The 10,426-nt window shown below is 42.3% G+C and overlaps 1 protein-coding gene across 3 annotated transcripts; it reads left to right on the top strand.

The window, feature by feature from the left end:
- The first annotated feature begins 258 nt into the window (after positions 1 to 258).
- Positions 259 to 8,797, top strand: pmela (premelanosome protein a). 3 transcript variants are annotated; one of them, XM_036151574.1, is made up of 13 exons: positions 259 to 408; positions 1,136 to 1,231; positions 1,966 to 2,112; positions 2,257 to 2,391; positions 3,672 to 3,833; positions 3,948 to 4,232; positions 4,319 to 4,725; positions 4,759 to 5,092; positions 5,186 to 5,341; positions 5,446 to 5,548; positions 6,205 to 6,410; positions 6,504 to 6,594; positions 8,296 to 8,797. In XM_036151574.1, exons 1-13 carry the CDS (start codon positions 360 to 362, stop codon positions 8,444 to 8,446), a joined length of 2,322 nt encoding a protein of 773 aa, XP_036007467.1. In that variant the 5' UTR covers positions 259 to 359; the 3' UTR covers positions 8,447 to 8,797. The 3 variants fall into 3 exon arrangements, with proteins under 3 accessions (XP_036007467.1, XP_021163511.2, XP_021163510.2); XM_021307836.2 differs by having other exon boundaries at positions 4,319 to 5,092; positions 5,189 to 5,341; XM_021307835.2 differs by having other exon boundaries at positions 4,319 to 5,092.
- The last annotated feature ends 1,629 nt before the right edge of the window (positions 8,798 to 10,426 follow it).

Raw genomic sequence — 10,426 nt, 5'->3', positions numbered from 1 at the left:
TTGGCAAATATGACACCAATGAGCCCACCAAAATAACAAGGATATCATTTTAGATTAAAAGAAATGCACAGACCTCACAAAAATATACTACACGAGCATATAAAAGAAAATTATACTAAGTTCTGAGAAAAAAGTAATCAAACGTTGACCAAACCTCACTCAAAGGGGCTGGACCCAGACTACTGACTCTCAGTGATGTCAGAGGTGAGAACAGATTTTATGGTAATTCAGGTCCGGGATCCGTCTTAAATAGCGAGAGGGAGGCGTTCGTGGGTCCTGTTTGGGAGCTGTTTTGGATTTCAGGACGACGGGGTGAGAATCTGGGCTCAGAGGGAAAACCAAAAACCACCCAAGTAAGGATGAGGACTCTGGTGCTACTCCTTTTGGCTTTTACCTCAGCCATGGCAAGTAAGTATCTCCAAACAAAAGACAACAAAACACAGGAAAAGATTTCTGTGTAAATCTTTATTTAATTTTTTTTTTAAGTTTTATTTTGAAATTGCCGCTTAATTTCTATCAACACATAATTCTGTTTTAATCCACTTTTAGTTTTTCACGGTTCAAACCGCTCATCGAAAAGCAAACAGTCTGACCTCTTATTTCACGCTTGTGTCACGCTAACACAGTTTGCACTTTGTTAAAGAGTGGAAAGATATATAAGCATTTCCATGCCAACTTTATGCCATGAAAATATTTCTTTTAATCTGGATTTATAAATAATTTCCAAACTGTGTCATATAATCCATCAAACTGCGATGGATTGGTAATTTTAGAGAGAGAGGTTGTTTCAAATGAAAAACATTAGTTAAGAAGCAGATAAAAGGGTGTCTGGGAGCCCTCATACCTCACGCTGGGATTACTGATGCTGCTCCGGCTCAGCTGAAAGTCACATGAAAGGGATTGGGGGGGATTGTGGGTCGTGTGACTCCCACTGCCAAGAACCTTTACACCCTGCATCTTTATCAGCATCTAAACTTCTAATTCCTTTTATTTCTGTGCTGCACAACTTTTTCTTTCATTCATGAATTGTGTATGCAATGCAAAAAAAACGTATTATTATGTGTTCTCCCTGCAGATGTAGCTTCCTTAGGTCCTGGTTATTGATGCTTTTATGAATTCGTGGTATTTTCCGCAGGGCAAAGGAGTCAGTTCACACGTTACCGATCGTGGAATTCTCAGATGTATCCGGTGTGGCGAGATGGAGACCCGAGATTCAGAAACTGCTGGTCTGGTGAGGCCTAGATGTTTCTTCTTTCCATCCATCCATCCATCCTGTAGCTATAGAGCAGGGGTGTCAAACATACGGCCCCCAGTGTCCTGTCTGGCAATGTGGCAATAAGATGCCACAAAGAGCTCATCAGATTTGACTTTCACAAGTGGACAAGATAAAAGGAAGAGAATGATAAAACAATTATTGAAAAAAAACATGTACTTCGTTTAATTGAAAATGTGCAGTTCCTATATTGTCCACGAGGGGCGCTGTGTTTTAATTAGCAGATAAAGCTTCACATGTGGAAAAATTCAAATCACTTCTTAATTTTTATCTGTTTGATGTATTTTGTCATGCAGAACAGTGTTTTTAAGTTCCAAAAAAATGTGAATAAATGTTTTTCAACATTATACAATCACTGTGATCAGTTCTTATGCATAATGCACTTAAGTAAATGTTTAACTGAATAAAAGTATTGTTGAAATTGCACATACTTTTCTTAAAACGCTGAGGTTATTCATAATATATTGTGTAAAAGTGAAATTAACTTAATATTAAAATCAACAACAAGTCCACATTTATTAGTTCTATTTAATCTTGCAATGAGTTAACTCATGTGGCCCTCTTGAGGTCAGATTAAGCTGTATGCGACCCCTAAACCAGAATGAGTTTGACACCCCTGCTATAGAGACAAATGTTGGGAAACCCTTAAACAATTTTTGTTAAATTCTCTGTGACATACTTATATTTTACAGGTGGTAATGTGTCCTTTGAGCTTACGAACGATGCACCCACCCTGACGGGGGCAAAGGCAACCTTCACTATCAACCTTAAATTCCCACCAAACCAGACGGTACTGCCTGATGGACAGGTAGTGTGGGCACAAAACTGCACCGTCAACGGTAAGAAGTAACCTGCATCAATGTAGTCGGGATATTGTTAACCGGATCAGAATCGAGTCTCTTTCATTTCCCTTCAGCGTGTGGGGGTTTGTTACGTCTGGCATTGTGGTGTTGTGATTAAAAATGGCTGCTGTTGTGACTCAGGGCGCGAGTATCAGGAGGGGCAGGCTGTGTATCCGGACAGAGGCGGCGAATGGACCGGAGTTTTCCCCGACGGCACGTCTTTCAACAGGAGTCAGAACAGGAAACCCCGCTACGTGTTTGTGTGGAAGACATGGGGCAAGTTACCACGAGTCCTGGAAACACGGGCCGGTTTTTAACCATGTGATCTGATGCAGAAATGCGTCGGACGTCTCTTTTGCAACCTTTGCACTGTGATGAGTCTTCTACATTGCTACTTTAATTATGTAAAACCTAAATTGTTTTCCTCCCTTGGTTCAGCTTTAAAACCTTTAATCTCCACTGAAACAATAAGAAAAGATTTACTGCGATATTTCTTGTCTCAAGATTCTGCTCATGAGTTACGAGTCATCCTAAAAATATTCAGTATTAATAATCCATATTATATGGTGAAGATAGATTAAAAGCCGATGGTAAAAAAAACACATTTATACTTTCCTTATTTTAATTCGAAAACCTGAAATAAATAATCAATGACTCTCTGTTTTCCTCAGGATATAAAAATGACATAGAGGTCAATTTCTTTTAGCCACAAGTCTGGATGAGAATCCATGTTTATCTTGTTATCACGCAGAGTGAGAAGGGCATTAAGGGAGTTAAGATTTCCAATATTTAGCGTTAGAGAACTCAGAGCTGAGAGTTGCGTATGGCCACCACCAAGTATTCTTAACAACCATTAGACAATATCTACATGCTGTGTGTTTGAAAGTCATACCAGGAGAAAAGAAAAACCTTTTCTATCTGACCAACATAGTTTTCTAAGAATTACTGAGACCTTAAACAGCACTGTATACTCTGGTCAGATTAAAGTACGGTTGAGTTTTTAGGCAATCATTTTTTCATGAGGGCTGGGAATAAAGTAAAGAGTACATTTGGGGAAACATTCCTTGCCCATTGTTAAGTAAAGCGGAGGTTCTGTGGTTCTGTGTGCCTGTTTAAATTATTAGATTACATCTTATCATAAAATCTTTGAAAAATCCCAATTCTGAAATAAAAACATGGTGCACTGTCAGAAAACGGGACGCCGTACTGTCCCTCAGATGCATAATGATCTAAAATATATGGCTTAATTGAGAAAGAAATCTCCAGACACAAAAACTGCCTTCCTCATTAGCTCTTTCAGTCCCCTGATCTACATCCTACAGACCACAGCAGTACGAGGTTTGATTGTATAAAAAAAAAAAAAATTTGTTTAAAAAACCTTTTAAAGAACATTTGGATGCTGTGAGGACTGTTAAAAAGTTTTGAATCGACTCTTATTTCGTTCTGTTTTGCTTCTAAGGAGCCATATGTTCCTGTATGTTCCTGTTGCCTTTTTAAAGTGACCTTATTAGTCAATACTCAAAGCTGATCTTGATCATATGTTTTTTGTATTTTAGGGCGTTACTGGCAGGTGGCAGACGGACCGTCCTCCTCCCTCTCCATTGGGACGGACAACGTCCCACTGGGTTCCTACAAAATGGAGCTGGTCATCTATCACTGCCGTGGGAGAGACAGGTTCATCCCCCTCGGCTACGCCTCTTCAGTCTTCACCATCACAGGTGTCCTTCAGAACCGTTTCTAAGATTTAAAGTGTGGAACATTATCTTAAAAATAACTAATACTAGCAGCAAAGCCTTGTAACAATGGCTCTACATGCTTTACTCTGTCCTTAGACCAGGTTCCGTTCAGCCTATCCCTTTCTCAAGTCAACGACGTCAACCAAAACGACCAGAACTTCATCCAGAACCAAGCCATCGCCTTCTCCGTTTCACTCCACGACCCCAGCCAGTACCTGAACAATGCTGACATCAGCTTTAGCTGGGACTTTGGAGACAACAGTGGGACTCTCATCTCCAGGGAGCGCACCGTCACTCACACATACCTCTCAGTGGGAGTCTTCAGACCTCAGGTCGTCCTGATGGCCAGCATTCCCAGCTCCTGTGGAAACCCTACAGCTGGTAAGACCTGAAACCAACTATTTCTTCTTTTAAGGTTGTCTGCATGCTCTAAAAAAAAAATGCTGGGTTTGTACTAATCTTTCCAGCCGCTCCAAGCGATGCCTCTGTTGCTCCAGCTGTGGTTGTAGTGGCCTCCACTCCAGGCGATGGAGAGGATGCAACAGCTCTGGATGTTCTGGCATCAGACACCACCCCCGTCGCTACCTCAGACAACGAAGAACCAGCCGCCGACACAGACGCCGTGGCCGCAGAGGCCGCCTCGGTGGCCCCGGCGGCCGTAGATGCAGCTGTTGTTCCAGCAGAGCAGGAGCCTGCAGAAGAAGGAGACGCTGCTGTAGTGGAGACGGAGGCTGCAGCGGGAGAGGTGGCCACTGTTCCCCCTGCAGCCGAGGAACCGGTAGAAGTGGAGACGGCTGCAGAAGATGGCACTGAGGCGGACGCCGCTGTGGAGACTGTTCCTGCTGTTGTTGATGCTGCTGCTTCAGCGGCCCCGGCTGCTGCTGCTGCTGCTTCAGCGGCCCCGGCTGCTGCTGCTGCTGCTTCAGCGGCCCCGGCTGCTGCCGAGGGAGAAGAAGCTGCAGATGAGGTTGCTGATGCTGCCACCGTCGCACCTGTGGTGGATCCATCTGTACAGGAGGAAGCCAACGAGGCTACTGAAGCTGCTTCTGTGGCCCCTGTGGCTGTTCAAGACGTAGCTGAAGTCCCTGCTGCTGATGCTGCTGATAATGTTGTCGCTGCTGCTGCCACTGAGGCCACAGCAGAAGCAGAAGAGGCAGCACTAGATGAAGAAGCTGCAGCTGAGACCGAGGACGAAGTGCTGGAAACTGAAAACGCAATTGCGGCAACTCCGGCTGCTGCAGGTGAGGATTTCCCAATAACTCACACGACTACAACACCTATTTAAAAAAGCGTAGATATGCTAGAATGATTCCCTTTATCTTTCACTGGTGAAGCAGAAGCCGTTCCCGAAGAGGGTGAAGTTCAAGAAGAAGTCGAGGCGGATCCAGCACAGGTTGCACTCGTGGTGGCAAAAAGACAAGCCCCGGAGCTGACCGCCGACTGCATGATCAGCCGCTACGGTTCCCTCGCCACATCAGTAGACGTCGTTCGTAAGTGTTATTGAGCTGTTTTGTGCAGTCTACACCAGATTTCACATGTCGCTGTTGTACTATCGATAATAAACGTCAATATTTACTTTTTTTTGACCCCGCAGAGGGAATTGAGAGTGTAGAGATTGTTCAGATGGCCAATGTTGTGTCACTGGCGACTGCGTTGGATCAGAATGCCGTGGATGTGACCATTTCCTGTCAGGGAAGGTTGGTGCAAACAGCTTTTAAGTAGTTTACAATGTTTTATCAATAACGCGGGTAATCATATACCTCTCTGTTTCAAAATAAAAGATCAACCAGAGGTGGTTCCACAAAGTAGTAGCCCAGCAGGGCTAAGTCCTAAAGCATGTGTTGCATCCTGGGAACTGTATTTTGCATATTATGTTCTTAACTGATGGATAAAACACTAAAATATTATTAATCATATTATTAAAATAATTATTATTCAGTGTATTTTGGATACCTGCTCAGTTTAATGGAGAACAACAGTGTGTTTCTCTAAAGTAGTTGCAAGTGCGTGTGTGTCCATCTCCAGCAGCCTCATAGAAGAGCTTTTTTTTTTTATGTAACGTGGGTCAAATGAAGATGCCAAACAGAAGATGGAGACCAGTCTGTTGCATGAGTGAAACAGTTTTCAGATTCTTAAAGTCATGCATAATTTTTCTTGTATTTCACAACTATTAACTCCTATTTGTTGATCACATAAAATCCCATTAAAATACATCAAGTTTCTTGTAATGTGACAAAATGTGGAAATATTCCAGGGGTATGAATACTTCTGCCCCTATTAGCATGAATAACAATACTGTAATAGTTTTTCTTCTTGCACCAACACCTTTTTCCTTCACACCCTTGTTTTGTAGCCTGCCAAGCGAAGTGTGCACTGTCATTTCTGACGCTGACTGCGTAACGCCGGTTCAGACCATCTGCAGCGCAGCCTTGCCCTCTCCAGACTGTCAGATGATCCTTCGCCAGTTCTTCAATGACACAGGCGTGTTCTGCCTCAACGTCTCCCTGACTAATGATGTCAGCCTGGCTATGGCCAGTGCCAGAGTCAATGTAGCAGTGGGTAAGTCCAGGGGAGAAATAATCAGCAGCCATAAAAAAACACTTCTGATGGTTATTCTACTTTATTTGTAAAATGTGATTTAATTTGTTTCAGCCTCCGGCGGTTCCCCGGCTGGAACTGCTGCGACTGTGCTGGGAGTTATGGTTCTCGCCTGCGTTGTTTGTTGTATTGGTTTGATGTACAGGTGAGCGCCTAAGATCCTAAACTTATTGGACGCAGAGATTTCATGTTCCGCAGAGATGTTGATTTCCTTTTTAATTATTTTAGGACATGTTCTGATCATGTTTTCTTGTTTGTTCTGGATGCCAAACTGAGTCATTTAAGAGTTGATAGAGATTCCCAGCCTAATATGAATGACTTTGAAAACTCATCAGCATTAAAGTGCAGTAGAAAAAACAACACTTTTAGTCAGTATTACATATCAAATATTAACTTGCTGATTATGGCCCATTTAAATCATATACCACTGATGTTTGAGATCCGGCAGCAATCCTTTTTCTTGATAGCAACAGATATTTAGTTTGCTTCTACCCTTTTCCGGTTCAAGACCATGGTCTCGGATTTGGAGGCACTGATTTTGATCCCGGCCGCTTCGCACTCGGCTGCGAACCGCTCCAGTAGGAGCTGTAGATCACACCCTGATGAAGCCAATAGGACCACGTCATCCGCGAATAGCAGAGACGCAATCCTAAGGCCACCAAAACGGATACCCTCAACACCTTGGCTGCGCCTAGAAATTCTGTCCATAAAAGTTATGAACAGAATCGGTGACAAAGGGCAACCATGGCGGAGTCCAACTCTCACTGGAAACCAGTCCGACTTACTGCCGGCAATGCGGACCAGACTCTGACACCGGTCGTACAGAGACCTGACAGCCCTTATTAAAGGGTCCGGTACTCCATACTCCCGGAGTACCCCCCACAGGATCCCTCGGGGGACACGGTCGAATGCCTTCTCCAGATCCACAAAGCACATGTAGACTGGTTGGGCAAACTCCCATGCCCCCTCAAGAATCCTGCTGAGGGTATAGAGCTGGTCCAGTGTTCCACGGCCAGGACGAAAACCACACTGCTCTTCCTGAATCCGAGATTCGACTATCTGACGGACCCTCCTTTCCAGAACCCCTGAATAGACCTTACCAGGGAGGCTTAAGAGTGTGATTCCTCTGTAGTTGGAACACACCCTCCGGTCCCCCTTTTTAAATAGGGGGACCACCACCCCAGTCTGCCAATCCAGAGGAACTGCCCCCGATGTCCACGCAATGCTGCAGAGCCGCGTTAACCAACACAGCCCCACAACATCCAGAGCCTTAAGGTACTCAGGGTGAATTTCATCCACCCCCGGGGCCTTGCCACCGAGGAGCTTTTTAACAACCTCGGCAACTTCAGCACCAGAGATGGGAGAACCCGACCCAGAGTCCTCAGGCTCTGCTTCCTCAATGGAAGACGTGTTGGTGGGATTAAGGAGGTCTTCGAAGTATTCCGCCCACCGAAACACGACGTCCCGAGTCGAGGTCAGCAGCACACCACCCCCACTGTAAACAGTGTTGGTGCTGCACTGCTTCCCCCTCCTGAGACGCCGGATAGTGGACCAGAATCGCTTCAAAGCCGTACGGAGGTCTTTTTCCATGGCCTCTCCGAACTCTTCCCACGCCCGAGTTTTTGCCTCAGTGACCAGCCGAATCGCCTGCTGCTTCGACTGCTGGTACATATCAGCTGGTACATTCAGACTCAATGTCCCCCACCTCCCTCAGAGGTGGGCACGCCATACAGGAAGAAATGTTCCTGCTAATTAATTAAGTAAATTAATTAAGTAATTCATTTACTTATTTATTGCACAAATTAACCTTCTTTGCCTGCCTTTTCTGTGTTATGTTCCTAAACAGGCGGTTCAAGCAGTACCAGCCTCTGAGAGAGGACCATGATGCCGGTAATGGAGGCAGCTTTGTGACGTCGGTGCCGCTGCTGCTGTGGAACCTGCTGAGTCGACAGTCAACGGGAGAAAGTCGCCCATTGCTTCAGGGAAGGATTGTCTAAAGACGATCACCAGTTTATGTACCAAACATGTACATACTCTTCTAACATAAAGGCCTTTTACATGTGATATCAGTCTGTAGATGATGGTCATCTTTAAAAAAAACAAAACAGAAACACTTCCGATTTTATGGAACCATCCTCATAAAATACATATTAAAATCAGGAGTCTTTTCTGTAACATGGAAAGTTATTTATTTTGTCCTGGAACATCTTTATAAATAGTTTCTACAAGAAGTATAATCTGTGGCCTACTTATTCCAACCTGATAACAGTGTAATAAAAACATGGTTTATTACAAAAAGTATTATCTGTGCAGCCCTAAAACTAATAAAAATGAAACTTTATCACCAGTATTTGTTTCTTCTATGTATTTATTCACAAGTTCCGACGTAAAATGATGGCTCAAATAAATCAGCAGTCAAAGGCGTGGTCTGATCACTTAGAACTGCTGATCTTAAGGTAAAAAGTTCAAAGCCTTTAAAAGATTTGCCTCTGATAAATGTCTGGTATAATTTTTTACCTTGCACAAACATTCTTTGTAAGAGTAGTATTTATTTAGAAGTGAGAACTGCAAGCTAAAAAATAAAAAAATGTGAAATGATGAACAATCTTTCACTGAAGATTCCTCGAATTATATTTAGTTTTTAAATTGACTAATGAGGAGCAGGATGAAAATCAATAGTAACAGAATCAGCTTACTTCAATTAGAAATTGACTTCAACCCTCGCAAAAGTACTGAAGCCCCAAAGGCCCGCTGATCTTTTTATTCCAGTTTCTTAGATTTCCTTAGTATGTCTGTCTGTCTATTTCTCTCTCTGTCAATCGAGTATTTTTCTTATTTTTTTAAGTAAAGGCTCATTGTAGTTTTAAATGGCAACATTTCTAACTTCCTTCATCAGATAGCTGTGCTGTAGTAGTAAGACGAGCATTTCAACAGGAATAAGAGGTGAAGCTTTGGTATTTGTTTCATTCAATTCTATTTCTAATCTCTGCAGGGCCAATGCTGACATTATTTTAACCCTCTCAGAGAGAAAAGATTAAGTCCTTTGCTGCTGGCCTTTTACTCAGTCTAAGGTCTTGGTTGAGTCAGACTGCAATACCAACCAGCCACCACTAGAGAGAGGGGTATTTTCATTTACGTATGTTAAAAACCAGATGGATCACTTCATGATTTTAAGATTTATGAATATGTCCCTCCTTTAAACAATTTAGTATTTAAAAATAAATATTTTTGAAAAACTACGCTATTTAGCTATGTTGAGTACTAATTGCTTCGTGGGATCTGTGGTAGAGGACCTGCATGAATTTGAGGTCACGCTATGTAAATATTTACCAGCACTGAAGGAGAAATATATTTACTTTTATTTCCATTCTGTATAAAAATATGTAAAGCTTTATTAAACTGTGTATAGGGATGTTTCAATGTCATATCATGTTTTATACACACTTTAGGCCTAATATGTTTGATCGCAGTAAATCCATGCTGTTTAAATAATTTAACCTTTTCAGCTGATTAAATTTTTTATTATTAAGTAAATTAATAGAAAATGTAAAACAGGGTTTTAGAACATAAACAATATTGTATTTGTAACAACGTTGTAGGCAACTAAATGCCTAAGTAGCAGTAACACATTAAGTAGAGAGAAGTTTAATGGTAAATCGGTGTACTCGAACGTTTGTTAGAGTTGAATTTTTTTTTTTTTTTTTTTTTTTTTTTTTTTTTTTTTTATTTCCTTTATTTAACCAGGTAAACCCCGTTGAGATCTGGATCTCATTTTCAAGGGGGACCTGGGCAGAAATCTGCAAAAACACTACAACCTGGTTACAAAAATAAAACCAATTAATACATATGCACAAATATAAAACAATAAAAACAATTTAAAAGCAGTGACACTGTTTCATACAAGCTTGTTGTCTATCTTTAAGAACCGCTCGAAATAAGTCCAATGAAATAGTTTCTGACATCTTGAGCTCAGACTG

The sequence above is a fragment of the Fundulus heteroclitus genome, chromosome 20, assembly GCF_011125445.2.
Source record: "Fundulus heteroclitus isolate FHET01 chromosome 20, MU-UCD_Fhet_4.1, whole genome shotgun sequence".
NCBI lineage: Eukaryota > Metazoa > Chordata > Actinopteri > Cyprinodontiformes > Fundulidae > Fundulus > Fundulus heteroclitus.
Note: the sequence above shows the minus strand (reverse complement) of the source record. Positions and strands in the feature narration are given on the sequence as shown.

Excerpts from the sequence above, each read along its gene's own strand:
- pmela (XM_021307835.2), top strand. The coding sequence starts at position 360 with ATGAGGACTCTGGTGCTACTCCTTTTGGCTTTTACCTCAGCCATGGCA. Across the intron at positions 409-1,135 it reads TTTTACCTCAGCCATGGCAA|GGCAAAGGAGTCAGTTCACA; the intron begins GTAAGTATCTCC and ends TATTTTCCGCAG. Across the intron at positions 1,232-1,965 it reads ATTCAGAAACTGCTGGTCTG|GTGGTAATGTGTCCTTTGAG; the intron begins GTGAGGCCTAGA and ends TATATTTTACAG.